The sequence below is a fragment of the Aptenodytes patagonicus genome, chromosome 8 (assembly GCF_965638725.1).
Source record: "Aptenodytes patagonicus chromosome 8, bAptPat1.pri.cur, whole genome shotgun sequence".
NCBI lineage: Eukaryota > Metazoa > Chordata > Aves > Sphenisciformes > Spheniscidae > Aptenodytes > Aptenodytes patagonicus.
Genome location: NC_134956.1, coordinates 16,557,514 through 16,579,059, shown reverse-complemented (window position 1 = coordinate 16,579,059; position 21,546 = coordinate 16,557,514). Strand labels below are relative to the sequence as shown.

The 21,546-nt window shown below is 47.4% G+C and overlaps 1 protein-coding gene across 8 annotated transcripts in view; it reads left to right on the top strand.

Moving 5' to 3' along the window:
• The window catches only part of CADPS (calcium dependent secretion activator), a 229,456-nt gene that overhangs the window by 39,713 nt on the left and 168,197 nt on the right, over positions 1-21,546 (top strand). For all 8 annotated transcript variants that reach the window (XM_076346560.1, XM_076346556.1, XM_076346559.1 and 5 more), the window contains exons 2-3: positions 6,515-6,628; positions 11,176-11,508. In XM_076346560.1, coding sequence (XP_076202675.1) covers positions 6,515-6,628; positions 11,176-11,508 — 447 coding nt within the window. The remainder of the gene's footprint in view (positions 1-6,514; positions 6,629-11,175; positions 11,509-21,546) is intronic.

Below are 21,546 nucleotides of genomic sequence, written 5' to 3'. Positions count from 1 at the left end.
CGTGTATAAACCCAGGCATGGTGATGGCACAGTCGTTTTCTTTGCAGCAAATCAACTGGGCATCTCTTCTGAGAGAGGAGAAGGTGGCAGCAGGGTTGGTGGCTGGGGATGTGACCGGTGCTTTTCTCGTTTGCCATCCACAAAGGATGAGCATGGCTGGAGAGAGGGCAGGCAGTGTGGATGCACCAGGGCCTGTAAATCATGGACAGAGCGGGGAGGCAACAAATCAAGCACACACAAAGAGGGAATTGTATAGACAGCGGTAGATCAGTGGGTGTGTGCACAGCGATCCACGTATGGTCAGACAGTAAGGGAAAAGGACGTGTCGGCTCGGTGTCCCTGGAAAGATGTATTGTGGCTATCAGAAGCCAAAGCACAAGGAGCTCTCTCTGGTAACAAATATTAAACTTCTCTGAAACAACCAGAAAATACACTGTTAGGCAGCTGGGAAAAGTTCCCCGAGACTGGCAGTTAATACTGGTCGCTTATGTTAACAGCTAAAAGCCAGTGACTTTCAGCCGTTTGCAAAGCAGCCGCATCTGCCCAAGAGAGTTTGCAATTAAAACCCCAAATGCTGGGGATGTGTTGCCCCCCATGTGGTCCTCTCTCCCTTTGGAGGGAAAGCAGCATCGGCGCAGGGAGAACCTGATGCATTTTCCCAGTGCAAAATAACCTGATGGGTTTTTTCGTAGTCTCATGCCTATTGCTGGGGCCTCTGGCCTCTCCCCTGAGGCCAGCACTTGGCTGCTCCGGCCCCCCGCACCTCCTTCCCTCCCTTCCATGTTGTTCATGTCGCGGCTGGTTTTCTGACTGAGGAAGCAGTGATGATGAGGGATGCTCATTTGGTTGGTTTAGCTTTTTCCTAATTCACCTGGTGCTGAGGAGTAATAAAATATTTATTAGATGTTACAAAACCAAACCCAGAACAACAGCACAGTGAGCAGTTAAATATTCCTCCTTGCCGTGGTACCTGAACAGCAGGTGCCCTAAGGAGCTGCTCTTGGTCGTGTGCTGTAAGCTGGTCTCTCTAGACAAAAGGCAGAGGTGCTTCCCCTGGGAATTACCTGCAGCCCCCAGCTGAACCGATTCCTGTGAGACACGGGTGATACTGATGGGCTGAGCCATCAGGGACCGGCGTGCAGCGCCGCGGTGCATCCTCACGTCCCGGCTGCAGGGCAGACCCTTCCAGCGGGATGCGCTGGGTGCAAGGGCACCGTGAGGCGTCAGTGCACCAAAACACCCAGTCCTTGATCAGAGGTGTTGAAGCGTGGCAGTAAAGGGGGTCACCTCTCTACCACAGGGGTGCCTTTCACTTGAAAACCTCCTTCTACAGAGTTAAAATCTGACTGCTATTCCAGCAACTGTCACATTGATGGATATGGCTTTATTAGCTGGTTTGAGTACACGTACAGCTGTGGATGGGTTATTCTGTAGCCTGCCACTGACTAATCAGCAGTTAGCCCTCAAACATTTGGCAATCTACAACCTAGGATGGCCTCTCCTTGCAAATCTTCTGTTGGATATGGTACTGCCATAGCATAATGTAGGTTGCAAGGGACTTCTGGAGGTCTCTGGCCCAATTTCCCTGCTCAAAGCAGGGCTCCCTCCCAAACCAGATCATGTTCGTGCAATCAGGTTGTGAAAATTTGCCAGGCTGGAGATGCCACAGCCTCTCTGGGCCCCTGTCTCAGTGCTGGACCACCCTCACTGCAACATTACACAAGAATTCTTATAAATTCTTATGAAACTCTCCTTTCTACTAGCTTTCAAGGCACGTCATCTGTGGCTTTTGGACATTTAATACTGTTGATGTGCGTCATACAAAGCTTGGAAAGACAACTGTCCTGTAAGTGCAAATCATCTTTTCTTCACACATGCAGATTTGAAAGTTCACTTTAAAAGAGTGAAAATCTGCAGAAGTTGTTTTAGTTCTTCAGACTTCAAAGCACATAAATCTGAGACTCTGCTTTGAGCCCATCCATGATACAGTGTGGGGTACAAACCCCAAATCCAGCTAACATCGTATTGTTGTGTAATGTAGACCCTAAGCAGTGAGCTGTACGGCCGTATTTGTTCCTGTGTGCTTAGACACAGCAAAGCATTTTGGAGAGAGGATGGATTAGTGAGGCACATTGCAGGAATAACATTTTTCAGAAAACTTTTCTGCGGCAAACAGCTCCTCTTTGCAATGCTTGTGCTCCCCCGGTGTAGGCGAAGGAGGCTGGAGACGATGCACAGAGATGGTGCCAGCTGCTCGCTGGCTGGAACAACTCTGGAGAAGGTGCCATGGCTCTGTGCGTTCAGGTTTGCGTTTGGCTCTGAGTCAGATGGAATATGTGCAAAAATAACACATAGCAAGAAAGCTGCTGGTGAGCGTTTGTCCCGAGGAGGCTGGTGTGCCATTTGCTGAGATCTGCATCAAGCAAATTCAAGAAATTGCCTCCATGATTTACTTATGACTATGGTGGGGACATGGCACATGCCAGAGATTGTTCTACCCCATTTCTGAGGTCACCAGATTGTTCTGGGCATGCAGTTTCTCTAAAGAGTTAGACCAAGAAGGTAGGAAGCATTTCGATGCCCAGATCTAGTCACTGGTGAGCTCTTCCCCATAATTTAGTCCATTATGGAGAAGACCTCTGCCAAGCTTCTTATAAAAAGCCATGCAATCCACTAGGGATGCCAGCCCAAAGCTCCATGGGTGCCCTGCCTGATACCTGTGCCAGGAGTTCATCATCACTGACTCAATTAATTACATTTTTAATAGTCACGTGTATATCTGGCAACTTAAGTACTCACATGCTTTAGACAGAGAAAGGCTGTGAAAGACTCTGCTGCATAAACACCCCACAATATTAACTTGGGGGAGTTCGTTTGGGTCCAGAGTCACTGTATGCAAGCAGGGTGTTCTGCAGTCTCTGTCGAATGCAGAAATGACTGTTATTTCTTTAACGGCTGTCACGCACTGAAAGCAGTTGTGGGGAAAAGCAGTGAGGGAAGGTAAATAGAATAAACCTCTTCCATCTACCACAGTACTCCTGCTTACTCCCAGCTCTCTGCTTCTCTCCTGTGCGACGGCACCTGGATTTGTATTTGCATCAGGGGCAGTGAGGCTCTGCCCCCCACCAGCCTCACACCCGTTGGGCTTGCAGCCCAACACGGTTTCACCTCCTGCCACAGCTGGTGCAAAGGCTGTGATAGTGTACTGATGTGCTTTGAAGGGGAAGTAATTCTGTTGTTTTCTGCTATTTGTAAGCACATTATGGAAGGCAACTAAGTGAGAAGTGGTTTGCATTGGCTCCTTAGTGGTCTTACTGGATCTGCAGAAGCTGTTGGCTTGCTTTATATGGATTTCTAGCTGATCACTGGTGCTTCTAATAGCGAGAGATAAAATAACACCACTGCCTTTAAAGCACTTAAGCTTCCAGGTGAGTGTTCAGGGCATGTGCTCTTTTAAGCCTGTGGATGGGTTGGCAGCATTGCTTGGCCCTGCTTAAAGGCTTTGGAATGTGACATTGGGGCTGAGGCTGCCCCCTGCTCCGGTCCAGCCTCTGCTGGGGAGGTGCTGCTTCCCAGCTGCCCGAGGGGTGCTTCTGGGGTTCAGCAGTGATGCCCTTGGTGCCTGACGGGGAGGGGAAGAGGCATAAAATGGGAGGTGGAGTGTGTTGGGCAGATTTCGTTGATGTGCAGGTCTGGTCCCCGCCACTCCCTTGCTGGTGCTGACTTTCTGCACCAGGCGTCTGCTGCTGTGCTGCAGAAGCTAAATTTAATATGAATGCAGTTTAATTTTGGCTCACATTGACTGCTTTCTTGATATTGTTCATAACAGTGGCACGGACACAGATCTGTCATCAGTGCTGCTTCACAGTCTGGTGGGGATGGAAGACCAAGGGTCCCGTTAGCTGAGGACTGGGCCATGCTGCATCCTGGTGTGATCAGAGAGGATCTCCTTTTCCTTGGAGAAAATACTTGCATAGAGCTTGGGGGTGAGGAGGAGGCAACTGACACTCCAATAGAGACAAATCCGATTATTCATTTCCACAGACCCCAGGAGCTCACGTGTGAGCTGCGTATTGGGAGTTTCTAGGAATTTCAAGGAGCATCATTCATTTTGAAGGTAGCCCGTTCAATTGAGGAAGGAGCATAAAATATTGCTGCTGGATGCCATTACCTGAATTGAACAAGCAAGGTCTTCTGGAGGTTGTCCTAAGAAATAACCTGGGGGGGGGAATGCCATGCACATTGTTAAAATCCAAAATGAAAAGCCTCTTGGCTCAGAGTATCTGTGCTCTTAGTATGTCTTTCCTTGTGCCTCAACACCCTGATTTCAATGTTACCTGTAGTCTTCCTGTTTCTCTTCTTGGTTTCTTATGGCCTCTATCACCTTGTCGTTTCTGCCTGACGTTCGCAGTGGTTGCTAATACAAAATCATCAATACATTTAATTAACATCTTGCTTTTCTCTTCTTCCAGGTAATTAAATGCTTAATAAAAACAGACCTAGCACCTTCCCACAGGTGTCTCCCACTCGATCACCACATTGTCTCTGGCTCCTCTTATTGCTGACCCAGTTTTCTTTTCAATTCTATCGGGAGCTTCCATCATCTCAGATAGGTTTGGAGCCCGCTTTACGTCTGATGCTGTGCATATTGCCCAAGGGCTCATGATGTCTAGGGTGCTATTGGCAAACACCACAAAGGGTTTTAGGTGCCTGACATGGCAGATGGACTCTTAGAGCCAAAAATTAGATCCTGCCAGCCTTAAAGCCAGGAGCTTTTGGCAGTGCTTTTCCACAGGGCTCATTGCAGATGGTGCCCAAGCTGAGGTGGGTCAGGTTAGAGGGACGGTCCTTGCTCCAGCCCTGTGATGCTGAGCCTTGTTGCATGTGTCAGACCCTGTGAAGTCTGGGCTGCTGTTTTGGGGGTGGGAATGACCCGTCCTTCCAGCACCCACAGGGGCGGTGAAGGCTGTTCCATGTTTTCTGAAGCAGAGCATATTGAGTCTTGCTTTATGTCACTTTGAGGAACACCTCTCCATAAGCACCAGGATAAACTAATCCCAGATTATCACATCGAATTACCGTTGCTCACTAACCTTCCTCAGCAGGTGGTGTTGCAGAATTAATTATCAGTATTCATGATGTTCGTTACTGAAGTCCCTAAACACCCCGCACGGCGCATCATCTAGATCTAGTGATATTTATTGTTGCATTTTCCAAGTGGTCCCTCTCCCGCTTTTTATCACTAGCTGTGTTTGTCAGACTTCATTATGCTCTAGTTGTTTGGATCTCTGTAGTTTTTGATACTTTATTCAAAGCCATTTAGACACTTAGAGCCGTTAATTTTATTTTTCTCTTCCATTCTAATGGGCTGGTTTCTTCTGCTGGCATACAAGTGAGAAAAAAGCACTCTTCTCTAGACCTTTTGGTCATTAGTAAATAGTTGTCCTAATTCTTACTGCTCTCTTTTCCCTTTAAATTTGAAGTTGTCTCACATACTTCTTGTTTGCTTCCTTCTCTTTTGTCTAAATTAATTCTTATCCTCAAACCTGAAGTAACCCCATGGTAAACCAGGCACAACTACATTTAAATCCCTGCAGCCATTCAGCATGAGTGTTATCTGCATCTTAAGATGTTATGCTGGCATTGCTGGTACTTATGTGCCTGCTGTGACTTTGTCTGCACTACAAGCTGAAGAAGTGGGGTTTTTTTAGCTATATCTGTTTTTAAACTGATGGATAAATTGGCAAAATAATGACATGTTATCTTACAAGCCTGGAATAAACCCTTGTAAACTTTCTATTGATGTCATTGTGCCAAAATTAGAACTGTCTTGTAAGTTATACCAGCTGTATGCTGGACAGAAACTGTTTTGAGCAGCAAAGAGACAGCAGAGAAAGTCCTTGCTAGGATAAGTAGAACAGGTTTGCCCTCGTATAATTTCTTTGACATTAAATGGCATTAAATTCTTTCGCCACTAGTCCTGACTGGCGTTTTATATGTGACGAGCCAAAAGAAATGAGCAAGGGAAGAAAAACAAACGAGGAAAGACCAAGACCCCGGAGTGCTGATGAGTGCCATCTTCAACAACCAGCTCGCAAGGCTTCCTGTTCGGTGATGAAACCTCATCCTCTGAAGGGGAGGAGACGCTAAATGGGGAAGAGATTGCACTGAAACAGTCTCTTCCAAGCATGCACACAGCAGCGTGCTTTTGACGTAGGTGTACCTGAAGCAGTAGAAGTCTTGTATGCGTTTTGTGGCGGCAGAGTTGTTTAGAAATGATGTTCAGGGTGGTTTTAGGTGCTCATGGTGCTTAAGTGAACTTGCCAGGGTGAAGAGTGCATGTGTGTGTGTACCCACACATGGCTGGTTCCTCATCTATTGCTGCTGTCCCCAAAGGAGAGCAGAAGTGCACATCATAAGCACCCCGATAAGATATTGCAGAAGAATTAGTGGCTTTCTTTCCTCATACATAAACCTTTCTTGACTAATTTTCTCCTTTTGGCATGTTTTGCAGATAAGTAAGCAGCAGCTCCAGACAATCAAAGACCGTTTCCAGGCCTTTCTCAATGGAGAAACCCAGATTGTGGCAGATGAAGCATTTATAAACGCTGTCCAGAGCTACTATGAGGTAAGGAGAGATGATACAATATTCATATGAATCCCTTTTCTCACACCTGTTCACAGATGGGGTCAAATTCTGAACTAACAGATTGTCCTTTATCAAACAGCACAAAACAAAGGCAAGCGCAAGGCTTCTCCTGCCTGATGTCTGGTACATCACAGGGTTTGTGAGGTTCAGGGTTTGAACATAACAACCATACAGCAACCGTGGCAACCCCTACACCATGGTGTATCCTACAGCTTGATTATGGGGAAGATCGCCCTTCCTTTAAGCTGAAAAATATCTTCCTGATACTTTTAAACAATGTACTCTAAAATAGGGAAGATGGCACAATATAAAATAAATGTTACATACTCCCTGTTAAAAATACCAGGAGAAAACTGGGCAGCACGTTCAGTTCTTGCTGAAGCTTTTGCGTTGTGTCTAACTGACTTTGGGATTTTCAGCAAGAGTCTTGTCTTTTCTCTTTGGTATGACAAGTGCTGTAAAGCAAAGGGGGAGGGAGGAGGATGTACATCTACAAAACTAGATGATACCAAGGAACGTGAAACATCATTCATAATTGTGCAAAAGAATAATTATGCATGCCTGTCTTTTTGCACCTCTTTGTATGCAACCCTTAATGCTACCTTTTGTATCTTTTCTCAGAAGGAAAGAGCTTCTGTTTTTGAAGGAAGTCAGTGCTTGTGATTTGTATGAGGAGTGTCACTTATTTTTTTGCTAGCCTTCTGCAAACCATTTCTCTTTCTCCCTAGAGCTATTCTGTCATAAAAGGTGAAGTTTTTGAATTGCCTACATAAAATAGTTCTCTGGAAGTGGAATCTAAGAGGGGACCAAAATCAGATGCTAAAACTGAAGAGAATTTTAACTCTATAAAAACGGCAGCAGCTGCTTCTGTGTAAGAAAAGCACAAATTATCTCTGGATTAACTCTATTAAACGGGCCTAATAGTTACTGCTCCATCATTCTCTGTACAGGAAGGAAACTGAGAGTAATTTACATCTCTTATCAGAAAAGAAATTGCCAAGGGATCATCAGTTTATCACCGCTTCACCGAACAGATGCTCTCAGAGAAAGTTTTCAAGATGGCGTGAGCTGCATTTTAGGATGTAAGAGCAGCGTAATCTATTCAGATAAGACTATTGGGCAGGAAAAGGAAACTGCTTAAAAACAGGCAAAATACATCCCTGTTTCACTGGGGGGTCTGGCTGAAAGTGTGTCCTGACCAGCTCCAGAAGTCCTGTGCTGTATAATTACCCCAAGTAATCAAACTTACAAAGAGCTTACAAAGAGTTGACCAGCACTAGCTGTCTGCAAACCCTATGTCTTCAGTTCAACTGGGCACTCCACCTGCTCTGTCCTACTTAAAACAGGCCACAAAAAGCATAATGCATCGCTTTGTGTCCTTTAGCGCAGCTTTATTTTTCTTCTCTTTAACTGTTGGTCTCCTTTAATTTATGGCTGTGTACTTTCAGCTTCTGTGCAGCTGTAGCATGGCTGTGTGTCTTCCTCACCGCCATCTGCAGTGGCAAAGGCAAAGCCTCGCAGCAGAAAGCCTCTGCCCCCTCTCAGTGTCTGAGCAGCGTTCCCTGCTGATGGTGTCCTCCTGCCTCCTTTCTCCGCAGAGAGATGCCCACCCTTGGTCGAGCCATGGTGCAATCACAGCAGAACCTGCTTATCTCAGCTCCTGAAAATCTCAGTTTTGTGCAATTAACTGTCCCTTGGATGGACACTATCTAGAAATCTCCATTTAGGTACTGACTTGTCAAGCTGCATGATGGCTTGGAAAATGCTTAAAACTTGGTTTTTTGCTCAGCTGAAACTGGCCATCTCTGTGCAGGACATGGTTGATGTTTCTAAGGGGTTCACTTACTAACAGTGCAAAATAGGATCTGTTCTCTTCATATATTACCTGGGGAATGATTTTTTTTTTTTGTTAGAGAAAGAGGTAAAGATGACAGGGTAGGTCAGGGATGTGTTTGCTCTTGCACTGAATGTATTTGCATGGCCACATTCTGCTGTTAAGTCTGCGGTCAAGGGGTAAGCCTGTGATTGCCAGTCTTAGACTAGTTCACAGGCTGCTATCAAATTAAAAGATTGAGTGATCTGAGCAGGCTCCACCACTGGTCTGCAAAGCACTGCTGTACCTGCAGGAATCCTGCAGATCCATGTGTGCGAGACAGGCCCAGCACACTCTAATAGATGCTCCAGGAGAGCTTTTCTCATGTCGTTTTACTTCTAATGAGTAAAGCTTCGTCTGTCAACCAGCACTTTATGCAGCAGTCCCTTTAGTGGGTATTATGGAAATGCTTCATTAGACCCATTTCCACTCTGCTGTGGGCAGATAGAGCCAGGACCACGTGTGACCTGGGGGGCTTATCTGTGGACGTGGCAGAAGATGCCTGACCCGGCTCCCAGAGACCGGTTCCCTTCTGCATGCGCCGGTGTATGCGCCCACACTAGGATTTTGCTCCAGCAATTCTTGACTCCTGGCAATCCTACTAGGCAGTCTTACAGCTGGGCGATTCACTTGGTATTTTCTAAAGAAAGCAGCTCGCTCTGCAGGACAAAACACTTTTATCTTTTTTTTATCTTACTATTTCACGGTCTTTTTCTGCTGCTTTGTGTCTTACTGGCACTCCCCTGTGCCTGCTTCTTCTCTGCCAGCCACAGCACTCCTTTCCTCTGCTGGCTGCTGCTCCGCACCCAGGGAGGATAAGATTGGGGCTGAGGGGAGACAGGGAGTCAGGTCCTTCTGCTCACAGTGCTGTCACCCCTCCGATGGGGGTGAGGACCATGGATAGCGATAGCCGCTGGTGCTGGTGGGTATGGGAAGTCATTAGCGCTGTCGCACAGGGTCAGGCCAAAGGCGCCTAGAGCAGATGATTAGAGAGGGGATGTGGGAGCTGAGGATGCCACAGCAGGGCTGTTCTCCATGACCTCCCACTGTTTCCAGCAGTCAGTGTGCTGGGAACTTCCTCGGCTGTGCTGGCAGCTTGGATTTTGATAGCTCTCACCTCTAACTTGAAAGCACCTGTACACACCCAGGCTGTTATCACTCACATTTAAGCTCTTCAAGAAAACAGAATGTGTGCTGGTTATCATTTCAGCATGGACTGAAGGAGCTGCTGGTGGCGTCCTGCCTGTCTCTTCTGCAGGGAGTGCTCCCCAGCACAGTGATGTTGGAAGGAAACAGCCCAGCTCTTCCTCAGCAGCATTTCTGGGCTGGTCCTGGAGCAAAACCCACTACCACTCCCTACAGATGCTTGTGCCATCAAGCATCTGGGAACATGGAGTGCCATGTTGCTGAGTGGTATAAAAAAAATCTACCATGTCCTTAGGTCATCCTCAAGCTCTTTAATTATTGAGAGCTGACAGATACACCCCAGTGCTGGCACAGCTTCTTCCCAGCCTGCTGCGTTCATCCGTTCTCAGCATCATTAATAAAACAGCAGTTCTTGCTGGGCATCGATTGCTCTCCTGTGTTCAGGGCTTGAGAGAGGAGAGCCAACACAATATCCCCCTGTCCGTCTCTCACCCTTCAGCTCTGTGTTGCTCCCATGGTGTCTCCTGGTCTGCAGGGGTCTGTTATGTTTTGACCCTTCTGCTGCTCTTGCAGTGGGAAGAGCATCTTCATCAAATGCCTTCTCCCTCTCTCCTGCTGTCAGTGTCCTGCACCTTGCAGGCTGCTCTCGCTGCAAAGCCTTCCCAGGCAGCCTCAAGCCGTGCTGAACCATCCTGTGCTACTTCAGCAGAGCTGGAGCAGGAAGGGATTTGGCCTCATCCACCTGTGGCCATGCCACCTTTTAGTGATCTGAGTTGTCTGGGTGTTTACCCATCAGTTTGCAAAGATCAGGCCATTCATCCTTGTCCTTTTCCGGGGCGTTTTAACGGTGCTCTTGCAGTGCTGGTTGCCCAGGTTGGAAAGACCAGGGTATGGGAGAAGTGGGGACACACACGTTATTTAACTGAAGTTAACATTAAATTAATGAACACAATGCCATTCCTGTCATCTTGTGACAGCAGGGCAGTCTGCAAAGATCTCCTCTGGTGTAGTAGCTTAATGTAAGCCTGGTCCTTGCACTGGTCAGAGATTTCCCAAGGGCCTGGCTACCAGGATAAATGCAATGCAATGCTGCTGACTTGAGTAGGATGTCTGGGCTCCATCTAACAAGGCAGAATTTGGCTAGGTGAATGTAGTCGTGCAATAACTTACTAAAACGTTTGATAGAGCAAAATATAATCCTGCTGTCCCAAAGGGCATTTATGTATCTGGTGAGGTGCGACCACAACATCGCATAAAGTCCTAATTGCATCAAAATGTTTCATTTCAGCGGACACAAAGCAGAAGCTTCACCTGATTTCATTACGCTTCCTAAAGTACAGCTGAAACCTCTGTCCATCTGGCAACATGTGGTTGCTGAGTGAGAAGTTGGAAAGTGTACCGGCAGCCAATTAGCGGGCTTCCCAGCAGTGAAACCGCGTTTTGTGGTACTTAAGGGGGATTTTTTTTTTTTTAACTGACACCATTTGAAGTCACCCCTTTTTTGCAGGTATTCCTGAAAAGCGACCGTGTTGCTAGGATGGTGCAAAGTGGAGGGTGCTCAGCGAATGACTCCCGGGAGGTCTTCAAGAAGCACATTGAGAAGAGAGTGCGCAGCCTGCCAGAAATTGATGGCCTCAGCAAGGAGACAGTCCTGAGCTCTTGGATGGCAAAGTTTGATGCTATTTACCGTGGGGAAGAGGATCCGCGCAAGCAGCAGGCCAGGATGACGGCGAGCGCTGCCTCAGAGCTCATCCTCAGCAAGGAGCAGCTCTATGAGATGTTCCAGAACATTTTGGGGATCAAGAAATTTGAGCATCAGCTTCTGTACAACGCGTGTCAGGTAGGGTCCTTCTCCCAGGCTGGGTGGGAATGGAAGGGGGTTTCCTGGGGAAGGGCTTGCCAATGGGAAACACTGCTGTTACGAACTGGAAACTTTGGGTCTGACCAGACTTTTTTTTGAGAGATTTTCCACTAGGGAAGGGGGTTTTGGTTCATGCACTGCCAATTACGTTCTGGCTGTCTAAGTGGGCCTCCTCCTCTTGCTTGTGCTTGTTTTCTTGTGCTTCATTGCTTAGGGTTTTCTGCAGATGTTTCAGAAGGTCTTTATATCAAGTTTTCTTTCCTGAAATCCCATAGGATTGCTGAGGTGGGAAACTTTTATGCCTCCAGCTCAGTGTCTGGATGAGCAGGTCTCTGATGATGCCTAAGTGGGCCGTTCTGCTGTGACTTGCTTGCCTTTCCGCTGTCACATCACCAGTCTAAATGACAGAAGTACGTTCTTGCAGCCTGCAATAACCTTATTAGCACTTGAAGCTCAGATGCCCCCAGGGTGGATGTCTCGCGCAAACTCACTTATTGAGGTTGTGCAGGTTCTCCTGAAGTACAGGGAGCCTCTGTGACCCCTGCGTGCCCGTGGTGGAAGGAGAGAACATCCCAAACCCTCATGACCTTGGGGTGGCTCTGCTTGCACTATGAGTTCCCAAATAGATGAAAGCCTTTCCCATTCCTCTCTTTTTTGCCACCCAGTAAGAGCCAGTTGCCCAGAGGTGCGGAGCTGGGACTCTGCAGTGCTTCTTGCCTTTCCAGCAGCTCTTGCTGAGGGCTGTCGATGGCTGTCCAGGCTGTTGGTGACCCAGATTACGGTCCCCTGCTGTTGGATATAAATATCGCAGGCGGGATAAAGGATGTCAGAGTCACAGGGAGGGTAAGGTAATGCTGTGGAAAGTGTTCGGACGGGCAGCAGACCTCAATCTCTTCCCCGTAATTCAGGGGTTCAACTTCTTATTGAAATTAATACATTCAAGACCAATTCTGTCTTGTCTTATCTTCTGTCTAGACATTTCCAATTCTTTTCAAGACATAGAAAATTACGTTTGATCTGTTTTTTCTCCTGTAAAGAGCTTAATTATCTTGCATTTGTTCTTCTTCATCTCAGACCTTAACGGCAGAGTGGGGAGAGGATAATAAACGTCCATGAGTAAGGTGTCTTCATAGCAAAAAGGCAACAGCAAGGACTGCAACGGTCCTCATAAATTATGTTTACAAACCAGATTTTGTGCCTCCATCCTCTGTTGGAGGACTTCTTTAAAATCAAAACCATAACATTTTCAGTGATGTGTTGAGAGCTGAGTCAGTTCTGCAGTAGTTTGTTGTTTTTTTTTTTTTTTTTAACTTAAATCAACTCAAGCCCTGTGTCTCATCCTCCTTTGACCTGTGCTCAGCTAAGGAACTAGGGTGGTTTTGTGTGAGCGTGTGTGTGATCCTACCCTCTTGCTTTGTAGTTCCCAGTGATGCAGAAAACAGTATTTAATCATGGCTGCCCTGCTTTTTGGATGATCTCTGCTTACGAGAGCCTTTCTGGCTGACACCATGAACACAGTGGCTGCTCCCTGCAAATTGCCCTGTTGCATCGAGCAACCTGTTTCCTGCAGTAGGTCCTGGTTTTACTCTGAAAGTGAAGGATTTAATTCTGGGTCTTTTCTAATACACGGAGGCAGCAAACCTGTAATTTAAGCTTTTAGAGAAAGACATAATTTCTATTGAAAGCAGAATTAGCACGGGAGTTACTCTGGTTTTAATGCCTGGATAGTGAGGATTAGCTATGCAGAAGGGAAAGCCCTTTATACAAGGCACGGCTCAGAAAGCTGCAAGGCCAGCAGTCATTCAGCTGTTTGGTATCGTCCTGGGGTACAGTGTGAGTGGTTACGGTGCCATGGTGCCAGCGCGGTGGGGTGGGAGCCTGCCCCATGGGGAGAGGAGGTGGGAGCAGGTCGATGCTGCTCCTTCTCCCGTTAGGTGCTGCAGGGAAGGCAGCAGTGAGCACCCAGGGAAACTGCAGGCTTTGTGGGGACCCTTATTTTGGTGCTATCTGTGGTCATGCCATCTCGGCTATACCAGAGGGATCTCTGGAGCTCGCTGGCCACCAGCAGCCCTTAGGAGAGCAGCAGCAGCAGCTGCTCTGCACTTCCATCTTGCCGTGAAGCACCAAAATTGCTGTTGACCACTACTCCTTCCCTCAGGGTCTCAGCCATCACTTGCAGGCAGTCTGTTGTAGGGTATAAGTAAAACCTGTCAAACTACAAATGTTTTTGTTTGCTTAGCTTGTATGGGGAGTTCCTGGCAAAAGTCGAAGGTGCACACCACTTGGCTAGCACGTTTTTTGCAGCAGAGCTGCAGAGGAGAGCAGAAAATGATATGCAATGAGCAGTGACTCGGTAACCTGCCCCTTCCCCCCCATGAAAGCTTCCTCCTGATCTCTCATGATGAAGCGTTGGCATCAGCCCTGAAACAGGAGATTTTTCCCTTTCCCTCCTTAACTTCAGTAGCAAATTATTTCCTACTCCAAAAGCTCTTGGTGTTCACACAGGGCAGATTTCAAAGCCACAACAGCAGCTGGGTGCCCGACTGCTGCAGGCCGGAGATGCAAGTCAAGCCCTGGGCATTGCCCTTTGTGACTTGGAAACTTTCCCGTGCCATAACCCCTTGGACTGAGCTGAGCCTCTCTGCGCCGGCAGCATCTCCCACATGGGGAGTCTGACACCAATTAGGGAGCCAGAGGCACCTGCCAACATTACAGCACTAAAACCAGAGACATCTGGGGAGAGAAGAATCGTGTGTACGGCATTGCAGCAGCCCGGATAGGTGCTGGGTGGGAGGGGACCGGGGGCAGCTGGAGGGGAGGAATGGCTCCCTGCTTTGCATGTACATGTGCACTACGGCGGTGGCAGGGCTGGGACATGCTTCTGCGGGCCTTCCTTCCAGCCACTCACTCTACCCCCTGTCCCACCACTTTGCATTTTCATAAATTTTCATTTGCCGCATCTGTCTCTCTGTTTGACAAGCCGTCTTCTGTAAACACCTCTACTCTGCCAGCCTGTCCTGAAATCAGCAGTGAGTTCCCTTCCCGGGTGGGTTTGTAAATGCCTCAGCCTGCGCCTGCAGCTGTACTTGCAGCACAGAGCACACCCATTGGGCTTCGGGGCACTGGCCCATAACCCCTAAAAATGGTCATTTATTTCCATCATGCTGTTTTGTTTCAGTCTGGATTGCGTTTCAGTCAGAGTCAGCCTAAGCAGCGCCCATTTGCCTCCCTGTGAAGACACATTGACTCTGTTGGTCTGACTCTTGTCTCATCGGAGTTAACTGGAAGTACAACTTAAAACTTTTTCTTAATAATTTGATTGAAACTTCTGTCGCCTGTTTCGTAAGAACAAAATATTTTACATATTCTGTTTGTGAATAAGCTTTAAGTAAAAGGAAAACACTGTCTGGCATTTTCCTGGATGTGCTGAAATTATAATATTCCCAGAAACACCACACAGGCTCAAGTTGCGCACGTGTGGGTGATTAATACATTTGCTTTCCTCCCTCAGGCAGCGTACAGGCAGCTCCTGCCAGAGCCCACCGCGGACCCTGGCTCGGCAGCCCGCAATGGTGCCAGCCGCAGGCTTTACACTGAGACTGAGCAGACCTCCCAAACAAATCTGGGGGCAATCACGAGCTTCCCAGTGGTGGTTTGGCACGGTGTAAGCTACACTTATTTTTGACCTACGCTTGTCTGCCATGCATGGGAGGAATTGGGAAACAGAGTCTTTTCCCTGGCAGGCAGGCTGAATGCCATCACTCTTTCTGGAGCGGCAGCGTGGTGCTGGTAATGCAGTTTATCAGTCAGTCACCTGTGCTTAGAAAAGCAAAGCCGATCGGCTTCTCCCGTTGCTCTCGTTGGCTGGGAGCGGAGGGGCCGGCTGGTCTGACGTGCTCTCCCTTGCTTTGGTGTGCAGGGTGAAACTGCCCCAGAGGCTGTGCAAGGAGGCAAGGGGTAAGAAGAGTTAGCCTAGTTATTGTCCTCCTAAAGCATGAGCAGGAATGGTGCTGAGAGCCCCAAACACTTGCTTGAACTTCTCCTGCGGTCTGGAAGAAGGTGCTTTTCTTTGTGTGGCCTCCTGTTACATCATACTCAGTAATTGCATAACGATTACATCACTGGGACTGTGTTTTCATTCACTTCTGAAGTAATATTTTGTTTGTGCAGAAGGAGGATGACTTCTAAAGGTTGTTTTTTTTTTTTTAATACCGTATCCCCAGGTGGTATGAGATAAGTGTATTTTTAATGTGATAGCGGTGATATAGCAGGATCTGAGATAGCAAAAGGGATTGATGAGGTTGGAAAGGCTTTTAGGAAACAAAATGGGGAGTGGTGTTGTAGCAGAATGGTTGTGGAGATGATAACGGTGTTGTTAAGCACAACCTCTGACTAGAACATTTTAAATAATACACAGAGGCTTAAGTTTTTTGCATAACACACGCTACGTGACTTGGTGTTTCTGTTCCACTGGAGTCAGCGTGGGAACTGAGTATCTCTGGCTCCAGCAGCGAGCTCCTCTGCTGTGCGAGAGGTGTTATGGAGGGAGAAGGGTGTTTGAATCTGGGGTTTCTGGTCCAGAAGCCATTAGCAAGGCTTGGGTTTAGCTCTGCTGCTTTGTAATTAACTCGCGACTGTGGAAGTGTCATACAGGAGCTATTTTCTATAAGTGTTAGGCAGTTCCAAACTTGGATCTCTGCTGCAGTCGGCATTTCCTTGGGCACGAGCCCTGTATTTCCCACTGACCTTCATGACAGCTGAATTGCAGCAGCATCTCTGAAAATCAGGCTGTGGTGTTCTCCCCGTCTTGTTCTTCCCCAGCTGCAGGGAAGTGATTTACTTTTCTATCTCAAGCTGTGTTTGAAAGTCATTTTTAGCTACAGTGAGAAAAGATGAAGGGTACAGTGCTGTTCAGTTAATCCGGCGGCAGTAGCTGATGTCCAGACCAAATCTATGCTGAGCTGCACACTTCCATCCTCCTGCTTTGGAGGAAGCGCTGGGCTCTTGGGCTGTCCCTGCAGGACTGTCTGAATTCACAGGCTTCACAATCAGACTTTCTCTTCTTTCCTGGGCCTGAAGTGTCCCGTACACTGTGGCATTCCTGATAAATGTGCAAAATACCTGTGCTAAGCTTCCAATTTCATCTAATTCCCTTAGATGTTAGATTTGAAAACAAATAGCTAAATATATGCATGTTAAACCTGCTGAGTAATACATAGTAATACATGGTCGTGGTTTTTCAGCATCTACTCCTGTCAATCCAGGTAGAAAGGAAAACATCAGAGAAGCATGCATGTGTGGGTGGGCTACAACACAGACCAAGTCCCATCGCTGTCTGGTGGCTATTTCATGCAAAGGGATGAAAGCCTCTAACCGGTGGAATTGGAATTGTTTCATAAGTTTTGGGGGCCTGTGATTTTAGCTAGGAAACATTTCAACCCAAATTTTGCCAATCAATCAGAGCTGGCTTAAAACTAGAATTCACTGCTTTGACATTTATTTTTGCAGCTGAATTAGGACACTGTGTCCAAAGGCTGACATTTCTCACAAAGCAGAAAGTTCCCCTGCCAAAAAAATTGGTTTCAGAAGTGTTAGCAGAGAAGATATTTAGGATATCTGCCCTGAATCAAATGTTTGATTTTTAGCTCAAGTCAGTGTTAGAGATGATTCGTTGAGGTGGTGTCTTGCCTTCTGCCCCTCTCTCATCTCTGCAGTTCAGGTGGCTTTCCCAAACTTTGTTTCTTGACTCGCTGTGGTGCGTTGAGCCCGTTGCAAAGATGCTGTGGTGGTACTTGGAAGATGCAGCCCAAGTTAGGGCAGAAACAAGTAAGGACAGAAACTCCCATGAGGCTCAGACAGTGAGATGAAGGTTAAGGTGACCTCAGAATAAATGTTTGGTTTGTGTGTATCCTCCCCAAACCAAGTATTTCATTTAGTTTGTTGTGATGAAAAATTCCCAGCCATGCCTTACAATGAGAATTGAGCCCAGGGTCGCTGTGCACAGCGTGGAGTTACTTGTTTGTGCGCATCTCTGTGTCCCTTCAATTCAGAGATGCAGGGGTTTAGTATCAGATCACTCCCTTCTGCTCCCTAGTCATCATTTTTGAGGAACATAAAGCAATTCCTTTTTATTCTGGCTTCATCTTCAAGCTCAATGCCTATGAAAAGGCCATCTGCAGTTCTGGGCATTTAAGCACTAACGCTGGCTATAAGGACCCCTCCAAAAGATCAGGAGGTTTGCTTCAGCACCAGAGCCCCTGCAAATAGACTGTCATGGGGGTGGTGGTGATGAGCCAGGGCTGCTGCGGGGCTGCAGGCAAGGACCAACGAGCCTCCACGGGCTCCTCTCTCCAGGGCTGGATACCTGGATGCTGTGGACAACTGGCAGCTTCAGCCAGCACCGCTGTCCCCCTTGCAAATCCCCAGGGCATCAGCCAGACCCCTTGGCTTTTTTTTGCCCTCTTTCACATCTTCAAAACACCTTTTGGTTGCTCTGCCTATTTCCACACTGTGAGCGTTCTCCCCCCCTACCCCCCTTAAAACAAAGCCACCACCAATAAAAATGGGTTAAGGTGGTTTTGAGATGATCAAAAGCCTCAAAATCCATAAAGCATCATACTCTGTTTTCAGTAATTCAGTATTTATTTCCATGGAAACGGAAATGGCAGCCTGGAGCCTTCTGCAGGGTTGTAATTACTCCTGTAGCAGCCAGTGGCAGCCACAGCGTGCCTGTCAGGGCTCAAGCATCTCCCAAAGACGGCAGCGATTTAGCGCCCGATGGGAAATTGAAAAAAGAAAAAGCGTTGGGAAGTGAATGAAATTTTCCCCTTTGTAATAACATGACGTAGATACACGTGGTCCTTCGCAGAGGAGGGGGAATTGCCCTTCTTCATCGGCTTGGGGTGCAGTATTTTGAAGAATGATGTTGTCATGGGAGGGCGGAGAAACCAAGATGGACAGTGCAATGTCAGGGATGGGGCAAGTGTGATGTCTGGCTTCGCTGGACCCTTGGCTGCCAGACACCCCGTTTGGGAGAGGTTTGCTGATGGAGGTCACCCAGGAGGTACAGAGCGGTCCTCTGATTGTCCCTGTTGGTCCCATGCAGTGCAGAAACAGTGATCCTACAGTGGTGCATCGTTTAGTGTCTTTATAATTAGGAGCAGGATAGGTGGTTGAGGTGGGACATCTGTCTGCTCCAGCATCCGACGCCCGGTCTCCTCCAGCATCCAACCAAGAGCTGCAGGAAAGAGCTCAGCCAGTTGGAGGGGGACATGGCGGCGAGCGGGGCGGCCCTGCCAGCCCAGCAGTGTGCCACGGTGCCGCTGCCTTTTGGGGAGGAAAATGCAGCGATCGCTCTCTGCCAGGGTGGGACCCGCTCCCCCAAGCTGTCGTCACCGAGTGTCAGACACGTATGGACCTATGTGTGCGTCCATTAGCTGTAGGATCAGCTTATGTTCTGTGGTGTTATGGACTTAGAGAGCAATCTTGGCCCCTGTAATTAAATTTAAAGCAAATTAGCTCTTCTATTAAACAAAATAAATCTGATGTAGCCTAATGCTGTATTCTCTAGCTATGGCTGATCAATCGTTCCTGCAAAGAGCAAGCAAATGCTGCTGAGCAGATGGTCTTGGTTGAGGCATGGTCAATTAAACTAATTAAAGATGCTTTCATTTAATCAGAGGGTGTTTTAACCCTGTTAGCTGCCAGTTGGGGATGTATGTTTTCGTGCACTAGGAACTTCCAGTTCTGGCCCTACTATGGACATCTTCTGGTTTTACAGTCCCTTTACAGAAACCAGGCTAGAGTGAGCATCCGAAGAACAGATGTTTAGTAGAGAAATTATAATCTCATGCAACAATAGTGAAGACCTGCAGAGGAAAAGTCAGTCGTCGTCTTCTAACACTAATCAGAGATGTTTATTAGACAGAAGAAGTCTTCTGCACTGAGTCCTTCCCACGCTACCTCCTGCCAGCCTTCCCTCCGGGTTTAGGGGTGTGGATGCGTCTCCACAGCCTAGCCAAATGTCACTTGTTCCACCAAAACAAGCAGTGGTTTCTTATGGTGTATTATTTAAGGGACAGAAAATGGTTTCAGCATCCACACAGGTTCTGGAGTGGAGGAGCAGCCTCTTATTTCTGCTCTCTGCTGCCATGCAGAACACTTTGGCTGCTGGGAGCCCCTCTGCCACGGGGTTCTGGAGATGGATTTAATTCATGATTTGCTGCAGAAGTCCATGGGGACTCCTCTGAACCAAAGCCCTGTTTTAGTTTGCTTAATAGAGCACTCAGTCGTTAACTGTCACAACTGGGCACCCTCACCATTTCCCATCCCCCTCTTCCAATCTGCTGAGCTGCTCCCCTGCCCTCACTGTAAGGGGTGGCACCACTTGCCAGTGAGGCAAGTGTGACCAAGAGAGCTCGTTAGTCTAATGGAGAGGCATGCCAAATTATCTCAAGAAGCAGCAGTGGGGAAGACTAACGCATCCGGACCATTAGTGACCCCCTCGCTGGGCGGCACAAGGGGCTGCAGCACGCCGGGACCAGCGGTGCTCTGCATTTCCAGCAGCTTGTTCAAATTAAATTAGAAACAGCTGTGCTTTATCCAGAGGCCACACGGACAACTTCATGCATCAGAGCAGATCTATCCTGCTCCAGCAATATTGATCCCTGCAGGTACATCAGGGCTAAAGTCAGGATGATTTTCAAGATGTTCGTCCTTTGTGAAATGGTTTTTATTCGTCTATTTAGCGAGGGGTTTTTGTGGTGCAGTGTCAGCTGAACGCTCTTCGTTGTCTGTGTGGACTGATTAATTTCCGCAGTTTAAGGTTTAAATTACCATCAAGATATCTCTTCAGCAGTTTAAGGTTTAAATTACCATCAAGATATCTCTTCAGTTTTATTTTTGGTTCAATTGGCCCATGAATACTTTTCATCATCTGCATTCATGCTGCAAAGGAATGCATAAAAAATAACCATGGTTACCTTATAAAGTATCAATGACTTGACATTTTCAATCTACCTTGACCCCTGTATTTAGGGACTGCTAATTCTCTTATTTCACTGAAAATCTAGTTGTTGGCATGACTTTCCTGCTGCTTAGCCAGATTTTTTTTTTTTCCCCATCAGATCAGGAGCCTTATTTCAAATGGATGTTTATCAATACAATTCCGTTTCCCTACCACTACCTTGCATTTTGGAAAGACTAAGTTGAGCGGTGAATTCTGGCTCTCGGTAGGAGCAATTGGGGAAAAGTATGAAGGATTGAAGTAGCTGGTGATGTGCTGATCTGCTGATGCTGCCATTTGCAGACTAGCAGAGTCTCTGGGAAGGGAAACACTTTGGCCCTGAGTTTATTAACCAGGAGAGCTGTTCTGGTGTCTGCTGCCTCTGCAAGCGCCTGGCTGCTTCCACCTCTGAGCTTTATTATAGGAATAGCTCAGAGCAGAGGGGAGGGTCGGGAAGATGGACTGTTCCTGGCACAGCTGTGCAGAGGGAGATGCTGAAGTAGTGGGGAAGGTTTTGCAGGAGCTACAGAAATAGGAAAAGTTCTTGAGCATCATTAAATGTGACAACATTCGGGAATTATAGCTTGAAACCATTTCGGTGGAGAGGAGATTTGGAATGGCACAAAATAGAAAACCCAGAGGTGTTCCCTTTGTATTGGCAGAGAGGAGACTACTGATAGAAATGGGGGAGCAAGTGGAGAAGAAGTTGCTGAATTCAGGGAAATCACTTTGCACTGAGAAACCCAATAATCTCATGGGGCGCATTGCCACTGCGCAGGGTGGCCCAGCCTCAAAACACCTGGTGGGTCTGCCCAAGGAGAAGCCAAGCCAAACGTTGTCCGTCATGGGAGGGCGGTAGCCAAAGGTGATACATAAAATCAGATGTTTATTGCTGATCTCCCAAAAAGCAACCTAAAATGTAACTGAGATGGGTTGGAGGGTGGGTTCTGAGTTGGGCTTCCACGTGGTCTGGTTTCCGGAGGTGGGATTCAACTCTCAAAATGCCATATTTA